The following is a 25123-nucleotide window of genomic DNA, read 5'->3' as shown; positions in this document are numbered from 1 at the left end:
GCCACGTAATCACAGCGCATTAAGCTGGGAAGATAATTCCAAATGTGATTTCGTTGGCTAAAAATATTATTTTTCTTAATTTTTACCTATTTCTTAATAAATGCTCTGGGAAATAGGCTATATATTTCATTTTCTCAAAATTAATTTATAAATTGGAGCTAAATATGCTTGTCCACTTGTATTGTAACATGAAAATAATATTATACGTAACATCAATTTTATACGGTAACAAACCGTGACAAAAGAGACACTAAATGTCAATGTACTCCCTTTTTTGTAGTCTAAAAATAAGAAACTGCTATGTTATATGCATACCTGAAGCCGACAACCAAAATTGTGTCCCGAATTAATAGATCTCGACCGATATAAAGGGATCCCAACAAAAAGTTAGACACATACTAGTAAAACTCCTACCTTCACGTACTGCCGCATGCAAATTTATGAATTAAACTTTCCAAAATTAGAATTACAAATTTTATGAGGCAAAACAACAAGTACAAAAAGTGTACGCCGAGTTTCATTAGTAAACACGACACATCTCAACATGGCACTCAGACACCTAATCATCGTGCTCCCTTTGTTGTTTGCATCATGTTTGGGTGGTGCCGACGGCGGGAAAGGTTGCCTTTGTTCGGGTGGTGCTTACGGTGGGAAAGGGTGCCATTGTCCGGATGGCTGTTCTTGTCCGGCTGCTGCCGACGGTGGGAAAGAATGCCCTTGTCCGGGTGGTGGCGACGGTGGGAAAGGTTGCCATTGTCCGGATGGGTGTCCTTGTCCGGCTGCTGCCGGCGGTGAGAAAGAATGCCCTTGTCCAGGTGGTGGCGACGGTGGGAAAGGGTGCCATTGTCCGGATGGGTGTCCTTGTCCGGGTGCTGCCGACAGTGGGAAAGGGTGCCCTTGTCCGGGTGGTGCCGACGGTGGGAAAGGGTGTTATTGTCCGGATGGGTGTCCTTGTCCGGCTGCTGCCAACGGTGGGAAAGAATGCCCTTGTTCAGGTGGTGGCGACGGTGGGAAAGGGTGCCATTGTCCGGATGGCTGTTCTTGTCCGGCTGCTGCCGACGGTGGGAAAGAATGCCCTTGTCCGGGTGGTGGCGACGGTGGGAAAGGGTGCCATTGTCCGGATGGGTGTCCTTGTCCGGCTGCTGCCGACGGTGGGAAAGAGTGTCATTGTCGAGGTGGTGCCGACGGTGGGAAAGGGTGCCATTGTCCGGATGGGTGTCCTTGTCCGGCTGCTGCCGACGGTGGGAAAGAGTGTCATTGTCCTGGTGGTGCCGACGGTGGGAAAAGGTGCCATTGTCCGGATGGGTGTCCTTGTCCGGGTGCTGCCGACAGTGGGAAAGGGTGCCCTTGTCTGGGTGGTGCCAACGGTGGTAAAGGTTGCCCTTGTCCTGGTGGTACCGAAGGTGGGAAAGGGTGCCATTGTCCAGGTGGTGCCGACGGTGGGAAAGGCTGCCCTTGTGTGTATGGTGCCGACGGCGGGAAAGGATGCCCTTGTGCGGGTGGTGCCGACGGTGGGAAAGGGTGCCCTTGTGCGGATGGTGTCGGTGGCGGGAAAGGATGCCCTTGTGCGGGTGGTGCCGATGGCGGGAAAGGATGCCCTTGTGCGGGTGGTACAAACGGTGGGAAAGGGTGCCCTTGTGCGGGTGGTGCCGACGGTGGGAAAGGATGCCCTTGTGCGGGTGTTGCTGAAGGCGGAAAAGGCTGCCCTTGTGCGGGTGGTGCCGATGGCGGGAAAGGTTGCCCTTGTGCGGGTGTTGTCGACGGCGGGAAAGGCTGCCCGTGTGCGGGTGGTGCCGACGGCGGGAAAGGCTGCCCTTGTGCGGGTGGTGCCGAAGGCGGGAAAGGGTGCCCTTGCGCGGGTGGTGCCGACGGCGGGAAAGGCTGCCCTTGCGCGGGTGGTGCCGACGGCGGGAAAGGGTGTCCCAGTCCGGGTGGTGGTTGTGCTCCTAAGGGTGGCGACGGTGGAAAAGACCGACCTGCTCCGAAAGGCGGCGGTAACTCTCCCAAAGATGCTGGTGGCGGTAAGGACACTCCTAATAAGAAAGGTGGCGATGATAAAAAGAAAGCTGGTGCTACACCTTTCTACAAACAACCCATCTTAGATAGTGATTATAAGGGTGAATGGATAATCCATAACCCTAATTGTGGCGTTAACGCCATGCAGCATCAGTTAATGCCTAACAACAAGGCGGTTTGGTTTGATACCACTAACCTTGGTCCTTCTGCTCGTGAACTTGGTCCCAAGGGTAACTGTCCCCCGAATCCCGATAACAACAATGAACCCGATTGCTTCGCTCATGCTATACAATATGATATTGAATCCGGCATTGTCAAGTCCATTTATGTAAGTTACTTATCCTTTTTAATTAGCTCCTGATCGAGTGTACGTACTCTTATACTTAATTATATATATTGTATGATTTTATGATAAAATGTTTGATTTTTATAATAGGTTCAAACTGATCCATGGTGTTCGTCGGGACACTTGTTGCCTTCCGGTGACCTTTTATCAACAGGTGGTAATAAAATGGGTGGTGCAAGTGTTAGACTCCTGAAGGTAGATGACCCGGCTCCAAAGTTCATCGACAAAAAAGATGCACTCGGTGCTCCTCATTGGTATGCAACCAATTGTATTCTGGAAGATGGAAGTGCAGCGATTATTGGAGGTCGGGATTCCTACACCTACGACATTGTTGGGCCGACAGTTGACTTCAAGCCAAACAATAAACAACTGCCTTTCCTGCAAAAAACCACCGCACCGGCGGCTGGCCCTGGTCTCCATGTCGAGAACAACCTTTATCCGTTTTGTTACCTCCTCCCTGACGGAAATATCTTCATCTTTGCCAATGATCGGGCTATTAGTTTTAATCCACAAACAGGTAAAACAGTGAAAGAATATCCGGTGTTGAAAGGCGGATCTCGCAACTACCCACCCTCCGGCCAGTCTGCTATTCTCCCGTTGAGGCTCACCGCCGATAACCAACCAGTCACCATCGAAGTTGTGATTTGTGGTGGTAACAAAGCAGATGCTTTCCAAAATGTCGATCCAAGATACACCCAAAACAGAGTGTTCACACCTGCACTTTCCGACTGTAATAGAATCATAGCCACAGCGGATAATCCGACATGGCAGAAAGAACAAGACATGCCAACACCAAGAGTCATGGGAGATCTGTTGCAGCTTCCAAACGCGCAGTTTCTTCTCATCAATGGTGCCAAGAAGGGTACTTCCGGTTGGGACGATGGTGAGGATCCTAACCTCACTCCTACAGTTTACATGCCAGAGAATGCGAAGGGTAAAAGGTTCAGGGAACTGAAACCAACAAACATCCCTCGAATGTATCATTCCTCCTCCTCTGTTCTTCCTGATGGCAAAATTTTAGTCGCCGGCAGCCAATCTCACCAGTTCTACACTTACGATGGTAATTTCCCAACAGAATTACGAGTTGAGAAATTCTCACCTCATTACCTCGACCCTAAGTTGGAAAAAGAAAGACCTGTTATCACCGCAGATGCTACTGACAAGCAATTGAAATACGGGAAAGACTTTAAAGTAACATTTACAATCAAATCGAATCCCAAGTTGGCAGATGGAGATGTGATCGTGACTCTCTTACACCCGCCATTCACGACTCATGGTTACTCTCAAAACCAAAGGATGCTCATCTGTGGGATTACAGAAGTCGATAGCACTGTGGTCAACGCGGTGGCACCCCCAAGCGGAAGGATTGCACCACCAGGTTACTACATGTTGTTTATTAGCCATCGTAACATTCCTAGCAAGGGCGTGTGGGTACAGGTTGGAGCTTGAGTTACATAGATATTCAATTAGGATAGATCGTTTCAGTTTTATTTCTTCTTTCATTTATTATTTGTTATATTTAGGGTAGAAATTAATTAGCAGTTTTGTATTCATTATATTGTAGTTGAATATATACAACAATTTTGTGTTCATTATATTGTAGTTGAATATATACAACAAGTTTGTGTTCATTCTGTGTGGTTAATGTTGCATTAGTTAAGTATTATAATTTACAACTAAGGTTTATGGCATTAGATAATAATAGTATGTATTTTTATTATGGAATTTAGATGGATTGATTTGCTTTTCAAACATTGCTTCATTCATACCAGTATACCACTAGCGGGGTATATTTTGGTGTGTGTGGATCTTCTTTCTTTTTTCTGTATCCTAATTGCAGGTTTCTCAAGTCAATCCAGTCATACAATTAAAGATGCTGTATTGAGATTGAGTTAGTAATGTTGGAGGCAATGCAAGTTTGTAATTGAGATATTGGAGGCATTTCAAGTTCAACTGAAATTTGGATAAATTCCAGCGGTTTAAAAGGTGCAAGGATAGACAATCTGGCTTCTGGCTTCATGATTTTACCCTCAAATGGGGTGTGGGCAACTTCCATCTCGGTTTCACTACTTATTACGTGTATACCGAGTGTCAAAAGATGTTAAATTGCAACCTTCAAATTACAACACCTATTCACAGTTTGGTCCTTCATTGTCTTTAGATATCATCCAACCTGACACTCGATGGTTTTTGTTTCCCTTTGTAATCCAGCTTATAAATTTTGTAATTTCTTTTCTTCCTGCTGTGCTTTTAATAAATTCAATCGTTTCAAAAGAAAGGTATAGACTGTAATGAATAGCCTAGACTTGTAACCTAGTATATATCATTCTAAGAACACAGATAACCACTAATAACCAATTAACTTTTTTTTCTTGTAATTAAATTCTACACAAAATAATGACTTAGTTATAAGCGGTTTTGACTTATACATGCCAGTAAACTTAATTGGGTACATGTACAAGATTCTTTCAAAGGGTGTGCAATTTCATACCACTACAAGAAATACTGGTATTAGCGGCGAAGCCGTCGCCGCAAAAGAGTAGGTTTGTCGCCGCTAAAAGTATTAACGGCGACACGTCGCCGCAAATACGTCGCCGCTAATGCTTCGCCGCTAAAAGTATTAGCGGAGACGAGTCCTGTGGCGCAAACGAGGTCGTCGTCGGAGGTGCAGTCGTCGGTAATCGTTGGAGGAATGAAAGGAAGCAGAACGAAAAGAAAAGTGACGCAGTGGGGGGGTTATCTGCGACGAGTATTAGCGGCGACGCTAGGGTTTTAGCGGCGACAATAGGTTATTAGCGGCGACACCCCTGGAGGGAAAACACAGCGCCCTTTTTCCTCATTTCCCACCGTTGGATGAAAAGCAGATCGAACGGACAATAGGTTATTAGCGGCGACACCCCTTTAGCGACGACACCAACTATTAGCGGCGACATGTAACGCGTTTAGTTTGTAGTGTACCTAAAGGGGTCGCCGCTAATACCGATATTTCTTGTAGTGTACCTTACAAATACCAGTTTAGTTTGTTAGCTTACTACCATAAAACATTTTTCCTTAAGTAAACAAAAATTTATTAGCCTCAGAATTTGAAACAATTGATAAATTTGATTTTTATTATTTTACATGTAAATGATTTAATGGCCATGTCTACCTTCTTAGCCATTAAATGTTTATTTCATGTTTCTTATATTCTTATCTTCCTTATATTCTTATATGTGGCTTTAGTTTGTTTCCGTAGCTTTGGATTTCAAAAAGGTATCCTCTAAGCGGCATTATGCATAATGTGTTTTTTTCATAGCTTATTTCGCTTTACTAGCTAACTGATATGTTTTGTTATATATTGATGCTTCTATCTTATGAAGTTAGGATTTTGCATTATATTAAAAGCCGATTTATTTCAATGACTAATTTGCTTCACAACAACACGTAATTAACAAAAAAAAAGCTTAATCATAATGATGAATATCCAATATTACTATAAATGATGATGTTAGAAAACCGGGGTTGAGAATACTTGGATTACTAAGGTGCTGTTTGTTTTTTTAAAAAAAACATCTTCAAACCACTTTCTGCTGCGCGGCGCAGCACACGCGCAACACTTTCCCTCTCGCAGCAGTTTGTTTTTCGGAACACTTCAGACTGCAAAACCTCTGCGTGTGTGCTGTGTGGCGCAACACTTGACTTGTCTCTTCAAACCTATTCAACTTTCATTTTTTTTGAAGTGTTTTTTTTAGAATTTTGGTATATCTTTTTTTTTTAACTTTTTTTTTTTAAAAAACATAGATTTTTTTAAACTTTTATTTACGGATTTGATAAAATTTCTTATTATAGTTTTCACAAATTTTTTTAACTTGGTTTTTTAAAAAAAAAAAACTTTAATTTTTTTTAATTTTTTTACCGTTTCTGTTAATAATATTTTCAGTTTCAATTTCATCTTTTTTAACGTGTGTAATTTTTTACGAACTTTGTAGACATCGTTTGCAATTATTTCTTTATTTTTTTTATTATTTTCTTTTTTATGTTTTTTAAAATTAGTTTTTTTCTAGAATAAAGCTGTTAGCTTCTTTTATATTTTTGTAAGTTTTTTTTTTTTTTTTAAGTTTTATATATATTTTTTTTTACATGTTATTTTTAGTATTCCTTCAATGTTTTAAGACTAGAGTTATTTAAATTTTCGTGTTGAAACTATTTTCAGTTTATAAAATTAGTTTATTTAAATTTTAGTTTACTGCAGCAGTCTGCAGATGTTAAAAAACAAACATGCTTCTTATTATTGGCTGCAACCGTTTGTTCCACCTCTTCTGCTACAGAGGATTGCAGAGGTGGTCCGCAGACTTCACGAATTTTCGCTTCGAAAAAACAAACAGCACCTAAGAGTTGTGAGAAAACTTTCAGATCAAAGTATTGCGATGATACTCTCGAAATCTTCAATCGGATAAAACTCGATATGAGAGCAAGAAGAGAGAATGATGATTGTTATGTTTCTTGTTCCATAACACAGAAAAAACGAGAATGATCAATCTTAGGAGATAACACATTTGTCTGAAAACCGCCAAAAACTACCATATGATTGTTTTGTAACCATCTCAAACCGTCACTAACTACCTAAAAATCCGGTCTAGACTCAGGATCATAAAAACCGGGTTCATTTTCTCAAAATTCGGATTTCCATTCATTTTTTTTGAAACGGAAAATCTAACTTGCTCCTATTGAACTACTCCTAACATCACCTATATATTCCGGGTGAGACTTGAACCCTCGACCTCAAGGGGATGACATAAAATGATTATTTTCCCTTAATAATTTATTTTTCACTTTTATTTTATTTGTTTATCATTTTTAGATTAAAAAAAATAAAAATCTACACCCGAATCCACCCTTCCCCTTACCTTTCCCCAACTTCGTCTTCCTGTTTCACATCATGTCCTCTTCCTCTCCATCGATCAAACAACCATCATATATGGGTAAACAACACCACCACCGGTCAGCACTAACACCACCACATGAGCACAACGAGCAATTATGGCGATCACTATCGTCTCTTGCTTCTCCGTCCAGACAGTCGTGGCGACAATGATAACGTGTTTGTTTTCCTATATTATCAGAGTCGATGAACGGAAGTAACACGTACTTAAGCCATGTGGGTGGTGGTTGTAATAACGTTTACTTGGGCGACGAATCAACGGATCCCGACGTCCAACCTCCACCATCGTCGTACCATTTCCATCCACCTCCATGACGTCCGGTCCATAGAAATCCTAGCCATGTTACAACCGGTGGAGCTCGATTTGAAATTCCCAAAGTGAAAATCCGTCATGAGACAGGCGACGGTTCAAAACCGTAGGCGGCGGCGATCTAAGACGATGAAGGTGAAGGCTCGAAGAGGGAGTACTCAGATCGGATAAGAAGGAGGAGAGAGAGGACGGCTATAGTCCATCGATGATGGTAGGCGGTGCTCCGACATTCTGATGATTTTCCGAAAGAAAGGAGAAACAGAGTAGGTAGTTGAAGGTGAAGAAGAGACATTTGCTTAAGATGATGGAGGCGGTGGTCATTGACGATGGTTGTCGTCGGTGGTGGTGGTTGTTTGGTAGGTGGTGATGAAGATGTTTTATTTTTCAACTCATTTGAAAGGAAAAAGGGAAGATAGATATGTAGTTTGTAATTTCTTTTTTTTTAAATATAAAATGAATTAAAAATAAAATAATAAGGGTAATTCAGTCATCTAATATATGGTAAATGATGAAATGTGTAAATTTAAACCAACAAATGATAAATCATGTAAGTTTAAAACATCTAAAAGATTGTCCGAATTAATTTTTGAAGATAGACACTAAAGATGTCTTTTATCAACTACACAAGAGCCGATTTGTATAATCTCCTCTTGCTGCTCAATGATAATTTTTGAAAAAGATGGCCGAGTTGAAAGTAAATAATACAATTATAACCTTTAATGTTTGTATTTTGTCATTGGGTGCACGTCTTTAGAACCCAAGTTTTTGTATACTTATTGGTGGCTAAACATTACACACCCGACGTGCACAACCAGAAAGATTAGAACCAAACAAAATTTTTACAAGTAATTAAAAACCATAACCCAAATAAAGTCATCTTGAAAAACTGACGATTTAGCTCTTTCTTTAAAAAATAAAATAAAATAAATAAATAAAGCCTACTTTATGATTGGTTTTAATTTTAAACCCAAAACCATATTGCATCTTAATATAACTTTGTTTCTATACCACAAAAGTTTTTTGCTTGATCAATTATTTGAAAACTTGTTTTCATTGCACTAGTGTTGTTATATATAAATTTCTAGATAAACTTTCGCTTTTATATAATGCTAAATTCACAGCAAAAATCTTCACTTTTTTTTTTTTTTTTTTTTTTTTTTTTTTTTTTTTTTTTTTTACAAGTGCATGTATTTTATTTCTATTTTTAATGCTTTATTCAAACATTAAAAAGAAATTAAATATTATCAAATTTAAAGGATACAACAGTTCAAATACTAGATAATCATATATGAATAATAAATAATCATATATGATTTATTTTCAACGAAACTTATATGTATATATGAATAAATCATATATGATTATTCAAATATGTTTATTCCCTTTTGAATATTCATATATTATTACGGTGTAATCATATATGAAATTTTTTTTTTTTCAAGATCTCTATTTCTTTTTAAATCTCAAAAAAACCTGCATCAGTAATCTTTATGGGACAAGATTCTGCAAAATGCAGTACAGAAGTAAATATTCTTTGATTACTTATTGATCATATAAGTTAAAAACAAAAACTGTTTAAAAGAAAAATGCTGACAACTACAACAGAAATTATGCAAGAATGTCAAAATGGAGGACAAGTCAAAACAGAAAGTCAAAAGAACAATGGGACCCAAATGCCTATATAACCCCACATTAAGAACCAACAAGAACACCAACCAAGTAAAGAAGAAAAACATCAACAAATTGAAAATGGCATGTTCTCAAGTTTTGGTGATTACTGTATTGGTGATCGGAATAGCATTCCATTCCACCCTGATTGATGCAACTATTGCCAAAAGCATGTATTTCAATTGGGGTGCTCACTGCTCACCATTCTTCCATTCTAGGGAACGGCGATGACCTCCGCCTTGTTTTGGACCAAACTTCAGGTATATATATATTATGCCTTTTCAAAAATGGAATGTCTGATTCCGATTTCGATTCTAATTCCAATTCTGACTTTGACTTATAGGATCAGGAATCCAATCAAAGAGGGCGTTCCTATTTGGAAGCATCGAAATGCTAAAACAAAACAAATGAAGATTATATAATTTCATAACCAACTCTAAACACAAATGTCTCCTGTTTATAAGCAATTGAGCAATGGTCAACAGGGTCCACTCAAATGGGTGAGAGATAACTACATGATTTATAACTATTGTGCTGATTTTAAGCGGTTTAAAGGCCAGATGCCACCTGAATGCTCTAAGCCACAATACTAATACTTTGAGATTTGTTTCATTGCAAGACAGTTGCTTTTTCAATTTCTTGTTTGTATTCTGAATGTATCTTAAAACTGTACGAAACATATTGATGAAACTATTATTTATTGTATTCTATATCGGTGTTTCAGATTCTTGTTGATATCAACTGTGGACACTTATTCAAACATCTGGTGATGCATACAAAAGAAACTAATATAATTGTCCATATGGACATTTTATCGAACACGTGATGGGCAATGATCAAATGGCACATGAAAAGTAACCAAAATTCCAAATTTATTTCAATTTACCGTGATAAGGAACAACCAAACAAGTAACTTATAGGGTATCCTGATTCCTGAATGAAATTTTATATAAATCAGAGAAAGCGTGCTTGCGAAGTTCATGGAAAGTACTTGGGTCATGTACAAATCAATCAAACAACACAAACATAAACACCAAGAACAATCAGAAAAGTACCAAACAAAGTCAACCCAACTCGCGTCTCTTCACCGAGCAACATCCCAAACACGGCGGTGGCAGCGAATGTCGTCGCATTGGTGACTGGAACAGCAAGAGAGATCGGTGTGTCACTTAGAATGGCGAAAAAAGTAGCGGAAGCAGATAGGTTTACGAGGAAAGGAACAGAGTACTGCCAAACTAAAAGGAGATTAAACCAGTCAATCAGGGTTTTGAGAATTGGGTTTTTGTGGGTTTTGCTTGATGATGATTTTTGCTTAAGAATTTGTTGTTCTGATATAAGTGCGCCTCGACGCATAAGGGCATTTGTGGCACCCCAGATGAGGCCGACGGCTACCATCTTCTCGACGTCTCCGATCCCCATTCCGCCGATTTAGGTTTCCTTGTGCGCATGGTGGATGAGAGAATCAGTTAGTCCAACTGTACATATTTACAAAATAGTCTCTCGATTATTGCGTGCTTGTCAAATTTAAATGATTCGACTTTTTCTTAGCAAATGGACTACTATTTTATTTTATTTTATTATTTTTTTTAACGGTAAATTTAATCTACTCTTAAACTACCTTTTAAATTCACATATGTCTACAATTAGACTTAACCCTCAACCTCAAGAAAAAATGATAACACCGTTAGGCTAGAAACCCTTTGGTGACTAGTATCTCACCTCTATACAAATATAATATTACTTTTGAGTGAACTGCAAATATGGAATGCACAAAGGCTCGAACCAGGCTATGAGTGGGCATAAACAGGATTTGACCGGTCAACCGACACCAACATTCAGGCCTCTAACATGCTTTAAAGAGTGCGACTAGGCATGGGTATGTCCGGTATATCAGGCCAAGTCGGAGAGTGCGGTTTATAAAAATTTAATTGTTTCTTTACTTTTAAATTTTTTTTTCTTTAGCTATGTGTATGTGTTGAAGCTAGTGAAGGAATAACCAATACATCCCTATATCACCATTGGAATGGGTGATTTTGTTTCTACAGAATGGAATCGAGAATTGGAAACCTACTTGTACATTATTTATTAGAACTTATACGTTACCTTATATCATTAATCATAAATACAAATAAGTAATCCTTAAAATGATTTCAATATTTTGTGTTTTGTTCCAAAGAATGGTACAGTATAACTACAGGATAATATCCTAAAGACTAAGGAAAGTTACAGCAAATAAGGAAAAATAAATCAAAAGATATATGTGCATTAATTAATACAAAATTCAAAATAATTTGAATTATAATCCATCCATTTGTGGTCTAATATGCCCCCGCAAAATGGACGACTTGTGGAGAAGGTCAATCTTGGATGAGTGATTGAAAGCGGGGTTTTGGTAGATGCTTGGTGAGAGCGTCGGCAAGTTGATCATCTCTAGAAATATGAGTGACACATATCGCACCTTCTCGAACTTTCTCACGAACGAAATGGAAATCAAGAGCTATGTGCTTCATGCGTGAATGAAATATTGGATTGGCTGATAGTGTCTGTCACTTATTTTATCGACATAAATGGTCGGTGTGACGGTTGATTTATAACAAAGTTCATGAAGTAATGAGATTGACCATTGTATTTTGGTTGTGGCGGAAGCGACAACTCGAAATTCAGCTTCCGTGGAATAGCAAGCTAGAGTGGGTTGCCTTTTAGAGCTCCAAGATATCAGATTTGAGCCAAGGTAAACAATGTATCTAGTTGTTCTACTACAATAAGTGAGCTTATCACTCGCCCAGTCAGCATCGGTAAAAGCATGGAGTTGTAGAGGAGAATTACTTCAAAAGTCATTGATGAATTATCTCGTATAGGCAGCGCAACAAACTTTTTAAGCAGCCCAATGAAGATCCGTGGGAGCATGCATAAACTAAGACAACCTGTTGATAGTAAAAGCAACATCTGGATGTGTTAGAGATAAATATTGTAGAGCCCCTATGAAGGATCAGTATTCGGTTGGTGAGGGAAGTGGTTGCCCGTCAATTTTTTCGGGTGGATATAAGGCAACCATAGTTGTAGTGGCGGGTTTACAGTCACTCATAGCACGAGTAAGAATGTCGATAATGTATTTTGTTTTGGAAAAAAAGTAATCCATAGGGATGAGGGGGAACATCGAAACCTTGGAAATAAGATAGATTAGCAAGATCGTTTAGAGAGAATTGAGTAGCAAGAGTTTTAATGAAATAGTTTATAAGAGAGGGATTAGGACCGGTGATGATTATATCATCAACATAGACAAGAATAAAGATCGGAGAAGTTGTGTTTTTGTTGATGAAAATAGAGGAATCTGAAACAATGGGTTTGAATTGGTTTAAGAAGAGGTGATTTTTGAGTTCATCGTACCAAGCCTGTGAAGCTTGATGTAATCCGTAAATAGCTTTGTTGAGCTTGCATACGTGAGTGGGAAAGGAAGGGTCGGTAAAACGCGGTGGTTGTGACATATATACGGATTCCATAAGTGTTCCTTCAAGTGAAGCATTATTGTCGAGTTGACGAAGACACCAATATTGAGTAGTGGTTAGGGCAAGAATGAGATGGGGAGTGGCCGGTTTCATTACGGGACTAAAAGTTTCTGTAACACTCGGTTTCAGATTTGCTCTGTTGCCTAGGGCTGCGGCCCAGTCATCAGTTGTCATGAGGCTTAGGGCTTCGAGAAAGGAAAGATTTAGCCCATTTCGGATGTAGTTGCCATGGTATAAGTGATCCAAGTATTCGAGTGTGTCTTCAGAGCCAAGTACGCCCAATGTAGTTTTGGATAATTGAAACATGGGTGATTGAGATGTAAGCCCATCATACAAAAGACTACGCCCAACGTAGTGTGCTTGAAACATCCCAAAAATCATGACCAAAAATTTTGTTTTTAAATCATAAATAAACCATAGTTATCAAAATCATCTCATCCAAAATATAAGTTATAGTATCTCAAAACATCATATCAAAAACACATGTCAATATATCAAAGTAAAACATCCCAGGCTAAATATCATGGTGTGTGCACTGCAGTCATCGCGAGCTCTTCCCTTTGCTACCAGAAGTACCTGAAACCAAAACTGAAAACTGTAAGCACGAAGCTTAGTGAGTCTCCCCAAACTACCACATACCATACACATAAGCACATAATCACATATAAACATATCGTGGGCCCCGCCCGGCATCGGACATAGTCCGGCATCGGGCTCCGCCTGGCATCGAGCAAAGCTCGGTATACATATAAACAGATCAACAAATACACATAAATAATCACATAACATAAACATATAAACGTTCCTCGGGCGCCGCCCGACATCGGACCCAAATCCGGAAGCATACAAACATTCCTCGGGCATTGCCCGTCATCGGACCGTAATCCGGAAACATACAATACAGACACATGCAAGAATCAAGAAGACATTAAGCATACAAACATTCCTCGGGCACCGCCTGACATCGGATAGGAATCCGAAAACATATAAACCTATATCGGGCACTGCCCGGCATCGGACCTTGGTCTGGAACATACTGGCATACATATATGAGCGGGCATTGGTGCCTTCGATCCGTTCATACAGGAGGAAAACTCACCTAGCAAAGCTGAATGCAGAATCTCACGGTAAGGAATCTCTAATGGCTGCCCCGACGACTCCCCGAGCTATCATTACCAAAATAACACTTATTCAAAATCCAATAATCCTTATTAGGGTAAAATGACCATTTTACCCCTGATATAATTTGACCCATGACCTAGGCCCAAATCCATAACATGGAAGGCCCAATTCTAGATAGCTTTTCCAAGCCCATTAATGGCCCACCAATGACCCAAATTTCTAAATTGGGCCCAACTCCTCAAATGGGCCTTCTCTTAAGCCCAACATAAGATATAGTCTAATAAAAGCCCAAAAGGATGATCCACTAAGGTCCATAGAAGTAAAGTCCAAGGAAATGGCTCAAGGAAGCCCACTGACGTAAGGAACGCAGGGCGTTCCCTTGTGGAATGTTGTGTGTTCCTCATCAATTCAGATCGCGAGTCCCAACGGGAACACAACGCGTTCCCAAGCCTTACGCAGCGCGTTTGCATGCTGGTTTCAAAAAGGCATATTAAGCACTTAAGGCTTAAGCCATGCTACCCAAACGTAGATCCAAGCCATCTAGGACCTCTAGACTCATGAAGTCACAGACTTGGTGACTTTGCATGCCCCCAAAAGTCCCAATCTCAAGAAATAGCAATAAACTTCCATAAAGATGGCTATAACTCTTGCATGAACCCATTAAGACCTTCAAGGTGGCAACTTTTCTGTCTTAGGGACTCAAATAGCACCAAGGGTGGAAACCCTAAGTCTAGAAACGGATTTGGACCATAAAAATCCATTCTTGGGACCAAAAAGGTCCAAAACACCATTACCATAGATCTAAGCATACATGAGGCAAGTTGTGAGCTTTTTACCTCAAATGAGTACTAGATGATGATGATATCTCAGATCTTTAAGCTCAAGCTACACAAGTTCTTCTTCACCAACTTCTTCTTTCTCCTTCCAAGCTTCAAACCATCAAAATGGGCTTCACAAGATCAAAATCACACAAAGATGAGGAATGTTAGGCTTTCTAGGGTTTCTGAGTTTGAGAGGCTGATAAGGAGGCTGAGGTATGGGACATAATGTTCTTTATATATGTCCTAATCCCTACAAGTTAGGGTTTGCATTCTGCACGTGAACGCAACGCGTTCATCAGGGGGACGCCCCGCATTCGGGCTCCGCCTTCAAAATCCCAAATTGGCAGAAACAGTCCCTCATTCCTTCAAACTTACTAATTACAATGTCCAAAAGCAATAATTCAACATATAAGGGACCAAAATATAAATAATACATGGACTGAGCGTTACAATTCTCCCCCACTTGAATCAGACTTCATCCTCGAAGTTCGTCGCCTCGAACAACTCGGGGTAATGCTCCCTCATTTCCTCCTCGGGCTCCCATGTCCATTTTGATCCCTTTCGGTGCTTCCACTGTACCTTAACCAACCCCACGACCTTATTCCTCAAGGTCTTCTCATTTCGATCGATAATCGCTATCGGTCTCTCAATATAATTCAGGCAGTCATCCACCTGAATATCCTCCGAAGACATAACTACGAAATCATCCACTAAACACTTTCGCAACTGGGAGACATGAAAGGTACTGTGAATCTGACCGAGCTTTGCTGGAAGATCTAAACTATAAGCAACCCGGCCCACCCGGGTCACAACCCTGAATGGACCGATGTACTTGGGCCCAACTTTCCCCATTTCCTGAACCGGATGACACCTTTCCAAGGTGACACCTTCAGGAGGACCATATCCCCTACCTGAAACTCTAGGTCTGAACGATGCGTTTTGGCATAGCTTTTCTGTCGGACATGCTGGATCATCTCGGTAGTCTTGAGTACCACCTCGGTACTCCCCATGACTCTCTGACCAACCTCGCCCCAACAAATTGGGGTCCTATACTTCCTCCCGTAGATCATCTCGAAGGGAGGTCGATCTATGATGGCATGATAACTGTTCTTATATGAAAATTCTGCTAATAGAAGATACGTATCCTAACTACCGCCGAAATCCAATACACATGCGCTCAACATGTCCTCGATAGTCTGAATCGTCCTCTCACTCTGCCCATCCGTCTGAGGGTGAAAGGTTGTACTGAAGTGAAGACGAGTACCCATCTCGTCATGAAACCGCTTCCAAAACCTGGAGGTGAAGCGAACATCCCGGTCTGACACAACCGACACCGGCACGCCATGACGTGCCACTACCTCGCGAACGTAGATATCGGATAGCTTCTCAGCTGATATACTCTCCTAGATCGGGATGAAATGTGCACTATTAGTCAACCGATCCACGATGACCCAAATAGAATCCACTCCACGTGCGGTCTTGGGAAGCTTTGTGATGAAATACATAGTGATGTCTTCCCATTTCCACAAGGGAATCTCCAACGGTTGCATCTTGCCATGAGGTTGCTGGTGCTCGGCCTTGACTTTCCTGCAAGTCAAGCATCTCTCTACATACCAAGATATGTCCCGCTTCATGCAGGGCCACCAATAATCAGGGCGTAGATCCCGACACATCTTCGTCGCCCCGGGATGAATGAAGAACCTAGACTTGTGGGCCTCCTCCATCAGAACCTGGCGCATCCCACCCCAGTAAGGAACCCAAACCCTTTGATGCAGGGTCAATAACCTACTGTTGTCGTAATCAAATGAGGCCACCTGGCTTATGATCCACTCACACTTCCGACGCTCCTCCTTCATACCCTCGACCTGCGTCTCCCGAATCCGTTCCAGCAATGGAGTAATCACTGTCATCCCCAGACATATGTCTAGGATTGCAGCCGCAACTGCCTTGCGGCTAAGAGCGTCGGCCACCACATTAGGCTTCCCCGGGTGATAAAGGATATCACAGTCATAATCCTTTACCATGTCCAACCAACGGCGCTGCCTCATGTTCAGATTCGGCTGATCCATCAGGTACCTAAAGCTCTTATGGTTCGTGTAAATGGTATAAAGAACCCCATAGAGGCAGTGTCGCCAAATCTTGAGGGCGAAAACCACAACCCCCAACTTCAAATCATGCATCAGATAGTTCGCCTCATGAGGCTTCAGCTGCCTCGACGCGTACGCAATCACGCGGCCCTGCTGCATCAACACTGTACCCATACCCCTGATCGAAGCGTCACAGTAAACCACGAAATCATCGACGCCCTCTGGCAAAGTCAGAATCGGTTCCTCGCACAACCACTGTCTGAGAGTCTCGAAAGCTGCCTGTTGCTCAGGCCCCCAACGGAATGTCACCGACTTCTTGGTCAGTCGGGTCAGTGGAACAGGAATCCCGGAGAAATCCTGGATGAATCTCCGATAGTAACCCGCTAGACCAAGAAAACTTTGAATCTCGGATGGAGACTGTAATGCCCGTGTTTCTAGGCTAGGCATTAATATCGACATTATAGTCTAGGTTAACCTTTGTAACTCATTTTGAAGAAATGAAAAGGGATTATGTGAATATTATGTGAATTATGTGTTTTATGCTTAATTATTAGGGTTTAATTAATTAAGAATAAAAAAACGAGCGTCAAAAATTAAATTTTAGATAAAGCCGATATCTATTAAGAAACTTGTAGTGGGCGTGACAAGGATTACGGATATATAAAGAATGCCGAAATCCGAGATATAACGAAGAAGTTATGACCTGTCGAAGTTTCGCGACAAACCAGCACGGGGCCGAATGTCGTAAAAAGTGAGTTTTCGATAAACTACTTTTTGGCCTTAGTGATCTAAATGAAACTCGTAGTGTTCGTTAAACCGAGAGTAGGTATAAAAACAACGCCCAAATCTGACTTCGTATGAGGAAGTTATGATTTTTCGAAGTTTCAGCTTAGCAGTAGACAACTAAAAACTCGAATTTTAGATCGAGTGATTTTTAGCCAACACGACCTAAGCGAGAATCGAAGGTCTCGTCATTAGTAGCTCAAAGGTAAAAAGCCTGACGAAAACGGACGTCGGATGAAGAAGTTATGAATTTTTAACGGATTTCCTGTCCCGGTCTGTTAAAAATAATAATATAAAAATTAAAGTCAAAATTAGCTGACGAAGTCTAAACGAAAGTTGTAGAGCGTAATTTTACCTACGCGTGCGTATAAAGAATATAAAAAACGGAGCTCGTATGCGAAAGTTATGGATTTTAGACGTTTTTGCACAAAAATCGAGAAAATTCGCATAGTCACGTTTTTGCCACGTCACCCTCGCTTAGATCGTGCCACGTGTCAGAAATTGGTGAGTCATGCGAGCCACGTGTCCGAGCTGCTGAGTCATCCGAGCTCCTGAGTCATCCGAAGGGGTCCACTAGGAGTCCGACGCGTGTCCTATTCCTCGTGTCCGAGTCTCGCAGAAGGAGGCCACGTCCGAAGTCTCGGACTAGACCTCGGTCCAATCAGCGGCTGCCACCGAGACTTCGCACATGCGAGCCATGTGCTGTGCACCCTCGCCCTGCTGCCACGTGTCCTCGCCTGATGACTCTCCCGTCCTGAACCGACTTCGGACCCCCTATAAATAGAAGGGTCATGCGAGCCTTCTCGGGTACTTTTGGGATTTCACCATCTTTCACCCCTTTCTTCATATTTTCTTCATCTTAACATTCCCCAAAGCCCCGGTATCGATTATAACCCCCGGAATACGCCACGAAGAGCCCGAGAAGCCCGAAAAATTTATCGTTTCGGTTTCGAAGCCCGATGCTCGCAGAGCCCGGTTTCTGAATAAAACTCCCGGTTTTATTAGAAATGAACGTTTTAGGAAACGAATTGCTGCCCCATTTTCATCAAAACAAGTGAGTGTATAGTCACTTTCATTTTACACATAGATATGAAGTATTTACCTTAAAATACGTGTTATGTGTAAATATATTAATTGTTTATTTAAGGTGACTGATGTGTTGATGTTTTATACAAGTTTTAAACTGTATATATATTTTTATCTACAAATATGTTGGGTAGAACATATGTAGATAGTTGGTGTGTGATTAAATAAAGTGATGAGAGGTCTCGATGTGATTTGAGATTAAGTAAACTAGCGGAGTTTGGATGACGACAACGGACTTTCTAGACAGTCCAGTGGGAAACATTAGCAGGCCCGCAACCTGTAGGTGTTAATGAACTTGGGTGTTTATTCGTTGTACTCCATCCCCCTCATGGTTGCCTTTAGGACGTGTATGGCTGAGGAAACCCCTTAGCAGTAGTGTCCATCCCGATGATATTCTTTAAGCTAGGTCCCTTGTGAAAAGTGTTTAGGGACGTAAAGTGAGGATAACGGGAACGGGTAATCAGGGTTATTGTTGATTGGTGAACTTAATAAGTTTATTATTACTGTGGGTTGAAAACCCTATATGCTCACCAGGCTCCCAAGCCTGACCCACTCAGCTTTTTATGTTACAGGTAGTGGACCCCGAGCATAGTCGGAGGACGATGAGAAATTTTTGGATTATAGGCCAGTAGTTGTAAATAACTGTTGAAAGGCTTATAATGTCTTGTTTATGCTTTTGATCTGTATCGGAACATGACATCCCGAGGTTTTGATATGAAATGAAATTATATATTTCTTAAAGAAAGGTTTTGACAAACTTTTATTATATTTTGTATTGGGGACCAATTCTGCAACATCTTTTAAAAAGATTTCTCTGATTTTATTTTAAAAAACATAAATTAAATCGGTCTTTTCTGGCCAAGAAATTAGGGGATGTCACAGTTGGTATCAGAGCATTAGTTTAAGCGAACTAAGAAATTGTAGGATTTCTAGACTTAAACTTAGAATGCTAAGTGATGATTGTGAAATGAGTGTCTACCATATTTAAGACACGAGCACTAGTTTATTTTAGGAAAGATGCCTAAAATACCCTTATGTGTTAAATGCTATGTGTTTTTCATGTGTGCCATTATTTGTTCGGATCTATGGTCTGTTGCCGACCGGATCTGGAAACCTTATGTGTGTAGGATTCTAACCGTACGATTACGAGATTAGAACTAACATGTAAACGTTTTGGAGTGATAAGGGAATTGAAATGTCTAACAAGGATAAACACCTAAATTCGCCTTATTCGGTATATAGATTGTAATGGCAAGAACTCGTAGTGGAGTTGCAAATGCAACGGAAACGGGGATCAACAGCGTCAACCTCAAGTAGTTGAGCAAGTACCTGTTGTAGGAGCTGCACCTGAGCCAATGACGATGGCTGGGGTACAAGCAATGATGCAGATGATGTTAGATCGCCAGATGGAGGAGACAAGGCGATTACCACAACAGCATAGGGAAGAGACTACGATACCTGTTGAACAGCCCGTATTGAATGAAGGGCAATCAGTAGGAGGGAACTACAGTGGGACTCTTGGTCAAGCCAACCCACCGATAGTTAGACAAGACAACCAGGATGGAGGAGTTGATGGACGCGGGTGCAAATACAAAGATTTCATGGCATCTAAACCACCATGTCTATCTGGGAGCCCGACACCGGTGGAAGTCATGAATTGGATCTCCGAAATGGAGACGATGTTTGAAAGCTGTGAGTGCAGCGACAAACAAAAGACCGCACTTGCAATTCCTCTGTTAAAGTCCGATGTGTTGAACTGGTGGAAGTTACTAGCTAATTCGATGCCCAAGGGAGAAGCTAGTAAGATGTCTTGGGAAGACTTTGTGCTACAACTGAAACTGCAATACTGCTCTGAGTAGGATCTTCTGAAAATTAATAATGAGTTCCAGAATTTAAAGAAGGGAAAGATGAGCGTTACTGAATATGCTGCTAGTTTTACTGAAAAGATGAAGCTTGTTCCTTACCTAGTTCCAACTGAACTCTCTAAGGTCAACAAGTTTGCCCTCGGATTACCATCGGACTTTGGTCCGATGGTTAAGCAAGCAACCACTTTGAAAGCCGCCATCTGGGCTGCTAAGAATGTTGAGGTTCAGATCAAAGAGAAGGGTCTGGAGAGGGCAGAAGTTGGTGAAAAGAGAAAATTTGAAGGAACTTCAGGTTCCAACAAGAAAAGCAAATTTTCTAAGTTTAAGAAGTTTGGAGGGGGAGGAGGTGAAGTGAAATGGTGTGAGAAGTGCAAGAAAAAGCACTCTGGGAAATGTAGCGAGGAGGTGACTTGCTACAAATGTGGAAAGACTGGGCATTATGCCAATATGTGTCCATCCGACAAGAGGGTATGTTTTGAGTGCCGTGAAGAAGGGCATGTTTTTAAAGACTGTCCAAAGAGGAAGGATGCAGCAAAGCCCAATCTACCACCAAAGCCGAAGGCGAGAGCCTTTCAGATGACCCTTGAAGCTGCAAAAGAAGAAGTCGATGTCGCTTCAGGTACCTTTCTCGTAAATGAATTGCCTGCCCAAATTTTGTTTGATTCTGGAGCCAATTACTCCTTTATATCGCATGAATTTGGTAGAAAACTAGCTTTGCCTGTAGATAGACTAGTTAATGCCTTATTAGTCGAGATTACTAGTGGCAAGTTTGTACCTGTTAGCCATCGTATGAAAAATATCCTCATTGACTTGGATGGGAATAAGTTCCACGAGGAATTATTGCCTATCGAGTTAAATGAATTCGACATAGTTTTAGGAATGGATTGGCTTAGCGCCAATGATGCCGAGATATTATGTAGGAAGAAGATAGTAAAAGTAAATCTGCCAGGGAGAGAGTCGTTTATGGTGTATGGAGACAAACGCAGAGTAAACTCTGGAATCATTTCCCTAATGAAAGCTAGAAAGTGTTTGGCCAAGGGATGTACATCATATCTAGCGTTCGTGATCGATGCTAAGAAGGAGAAGAAGGAGGTGCAGAATATTCTGGTGGTGTGTGATTATCCGGAAGTCTTTCCCGAAGATCTTCCCGGATTGCCCCATGATCGACAAGTGGAGTTTCGTATCGACTTGTTACCAGGAATGACGCCGATAGCAAAAGCACCGTATCGATTAGCGCCAACCGAAATGAAAGAACTTATGACACAACTTCAGGAGTTATTGGACAAAGGTTTCATTCGACCTAGTTCATCACCCTGGGGAGCCCCTGTGTTGTTTGTAAAGAAGAAAGACGGGAGCATGAGAATGTGCATCGATTACAGAGAGCTGAATAAAGCGACGATAAAGAACAAGTATCCGTTGCCAAGGATCGATGACCTGTTCGACCAGTTGCAAGGTTCGAGCTATTTCTCGAAGATCGATCTTAGGTCGGGGTACCATCAACTAAAGGTGAGGGAGCAGGATATCGAGAAGACCGCGTTCAGAACAAGATATGGACACTATGAATTTTTGGTTGTCATTCGGATTAACCAATGCCCCAGCAGCTTTCATGGATTTGATGAACAAGGTTTGTAAACCATACCTTGATAAATCCGTGATAGTATTCATAGACGATATCTTGATCTATTCGAAAAGCAAGCAGGAGCATGAGAAGCATCTGCGTGAAGTGCTGGAAGTTTTGAAAAAGGAGAAGCTGTATGCCAAATTCTCCAAATGTGAATTTTGGATTCAAGAAGTCCAATTTTTAGGTCATGTGGTTAACCAAGAAGGAATAATGGTTGACCCAGCAATGATTGAAGCTGTGATGAAGTGGGAACAACCAAAAAGTCCTACGGAGATTAGAAGCTTTTTAGGATTAGCTGGATATTATCGAAGATTTATCCAAGGCTTTTCTTCGATTGCTACTCCATTAACAGCTTTGACCCACAAAGGAGCTACTTATGCTTGGAATGAGAAGCATAAGGAAGCCTTTGAAAAGTTAAAGAAGAAACTGTGTGAAGCACCGATTCTTTTGTTACCTGAAGGAGTTGATGACTTCGCAGTCTATAGTGATGCCTCTAGAGTTGGGTTAGGATGTGTTCTGACCCAAAGGGATAAAGTGATCGCGTATGCCTCGAGACAATTGAAAGAGCATGAAAAGAACTACCCCACTCATGATCTGGAGTTGGCAGCGGTAGTATTCGCCTTAAAGATATGGAGGTACTATCTTTACGGTACTAAGTGTAAACTTTTCACTGATCATAAGAGTCTTCAATATCTCTTTAATCAGAAGGAATTGAACATGAGACATCGGCGCTGGCTAGAACTACTCAAGGACTACGACTGTGAGATACTTTACCACCCTGGTAAAGCAAATGTTGTTGCTGATGCTCTCAGTCGAAAGGTAAATCTTGAAAAGAGAAGGCCAAGAGCATTGAGAATTGAAGTCGTCTCGACAATTGTGGAAAGTATAAAGAAAGCTCACGAGGAAGCTTTAGAGAAAATTGACCGGAAGGAGGAACGTTTGGGCAAAACGTCGGTGTTTGATACAAACAGTCAAGGATTGAAGGTATTCAAAGATAGGATTTGGGTACCTAAGATGGGAGGAGTAAGAGGTCTTCTGATGGAAGAAGCTCACAAAACCATGTACTCGATTCATCCCGGCAGTACGAAAATGTATAGGGACCTAAAACCCTATTACTGGTGGCCGACGATGAAGCTCGATGTTGCTAAGTATGTGGCCGAGTGTGTAACTTGTGCTAGGGTTAAGGCACAACATCAGAAACCGTATGGGAGTTTAGAACCTTTACCTGTACCCATGGGTAAATGGGAAGATATCACTATGGATTTTGTGACTAAACTGCCCAGAACAAGGAACGGTCACGACATGATTTGGGTGGTCGTTGATCGCTTCACTAAGAGTGCACATTTCATAGCCGCTAACGAGAAATGGTCTATGGATAAACTTGCGAATTCTTATATGAAGGAAATTGTGAGGCTACACGGTGTTCCGTTAACGATTGTATCCGATCGTGACATCCGTTTTACCTCAAGGTTTTGGAGGAGTCTACAAGAGGAATTGGGTACCAAGTTGTGTTTGAGTACAACTTACCATCCGCAAACTGATGGTTAGAGCGAACGAACGATTCAAACATTGGAGGATATGCTGAGAGCATGTACCCTAGAATTCCAAGGTAACTGGGATGAACATTTACCTCTAGTAGAATTTTCCTATAATAATAGTTTCCACTCAAGCATCAACATGTCACCTTATCACGCTTTGTATGGAGAAAAGTGTCGAACGCCGTCATGTTGGCTGGAAGCTGGGGAGAAGCAGTTTATGGGACCTGAGATAGTCCATCAAACTGCTGAAAAGTTGAAAGTGATAAGGGAAATGATGTTAGCTGCTCAAGATCGACAAAAGAGTTATGCTGACAAGAAAAGACAACTGATATCCTTCGAAGTTGGAGATTCGGTTTTACTTAAAGTCTCGCCGTGGAAGGGACTTATAAGATTTGGTAAAAGAGGAAAGTTGAGTCCAAGGTTTATTGGACCATTTAAAGTTCTTCAGAGGATCGGGAATCAAGCTTACAAGCTAGAATTAGCGGAAGAACTGGAGGGTATTCATAACACCTTTCATGTGTGTTATTTGAGAAAGTTCACGGGATATGTGCCCGACATAATTCCCATTTCTGAGTTAAGGTTGGATGAAAACAAGAGGTTAATCGAAGAACCTGAGGCAATCGTTGACCGTAAGACTAAGAAGTTGCGGCGCAAGATGATCGATTTAGTGCTTGTGCGTTGGAAACATACGAATGGGCCAAATCTCACTTGGGAAACGGAGAGTGACATGATGAGTCGCTATCTGCATTTGTTTGCTGATGTGTGATTCCGAGGACGGAATCATCCTAAGGGGGAGAGAATTCTAATGCCCGTGTTTCTAGGCTAGGCATTAATATCGACATTATAGTCTAGGTTAACCTTTGTAACTCATTTTGAAGAAATGAAAAGGGATTATGTGAATATTATGTGAATTATGTGTTTTATGCTTAATTATTAGGGTTTAATTAATTAAGAATAAAAAAACGAGCGTCAAAAATTAAATTTTAGATAAAGCCGATATCTATTAAGAAACTTGTAGTGGGCGTGACAAGGATTACAGATATATAAAGAATGCCGAAATCCAAGTTATAACGATGAAGTTATGACCTGTTGAAGTTTCGCGACAAACCGGCATGGGGCCGAATGTCGTAAAAAGTGAGTTTTCGATAAACTACTTTTTGGCCTTAGTGATCTAAACGAAACTCGTAGTGTTCGTTAAACCGAGAGTAGGTATAAAAAGAACGCCCAAATCTGACTTCGTATGAGGAAGTTATGATTTTTCGAAGTTTCAGCTTAGCAGTAGACAACTAAAAACTCGAATTTTAGATCGAGTGATTTTTAGCCGACACGACCTAAACGAGAATTGAAGGTCTCGTCATTAGTAGCTCAACGGTAAAAAGTCTGACGAAAACGGACGTCGGATGAAGAAGTTATGAATTTTTAACGGATTTCCT

At 41.2% G+C, this 25123-nt stretch overlaps 2 protein-coding genes across 2 annotated transcripts; one reads left to right on the top strand and one right to left on the bottom strand.

Moving 5' to 3' along the window:
- The first annotated feature begins 526 nt into the window (after positions 1–526).
- LOC145116382 (putative aldehyde oxidase Art an 7) lies at positions 527–3898 on the top strand. The gene is made up of 2 exons (XM_079052722.1): positions 527–2344; positions 2453–3898. The coding sequence occupies exons 1-2, from the start codon at positions 545–547 to the stop codon at positions 3809–3811; spliced, it is 3159 nt and encodes a 1052-aa protein (XP_078908848.1). The 5' UTR covers positions 527–544; the 3' UTR covers positions 3812–3898.
- Positions 3899–10116: 6218 nt separating this feature from the next.
- LOC145112747 (uncharacterized) lies at positions 10117–10745 on the bottom strand. Its single transcript, XM_079048879.1, has one exon. It carries the CDS (start codon positions 10678–10680, stop codon positions 10273–10275), a length of 408 nt encoding a protein of 135 aa, XP_078905005.1. The 5' UTR covers positions 10681–10745; the 3' UTR covers positions 10117–10272.
- Positions 10746–25123: the final 14378 nt, after the last annotated feature.

This window comes from Lactuca virosa, chromosome 5, assembly GCF_052849685.1.
Source record: "Lactuca virosa cultivar CGN04683 chromosome 5, Lactuca_virosa_CGN04683_v6, whole genome shotgun sequence".
Classification (NCBI taxonomy): Eukaryota; Viridiplantae; Streptophyta; class Magnoliopsida; order Asterales; family Asteraceae; genus Lactuca; species Lactuca virosa.
The sequence above is the reverse complement of the archived record's forward strand: the minus strand, read 5'-3'. Positions and strand labels throughout refer to the sequence as shown.

Bases quoted from the DNA above. Each gene is read 5' to 3' on its own strand.
- LOC145116382 (XM_079052722.1), top strand. From the start codon at position 545: ATGGCACTCAGACACCTAATCATCGTGCTCCCTTTGTTGTTTGCATCA. The intron at 2,345-2,452 runs GTAAGTTACTTA...TTTTTATAATAG, and splicing joins GCATTGTCAAGTCCATTTAT to GTTCAAACTGATCCATGGTG.
- LOC145112747 (XM_079048879.1), bottom strand. From the start codon at position 10,680: ATGGGGATCGGAGACGTCGAGAAGATGGTAGCCGTCGGCCTCATCTGG.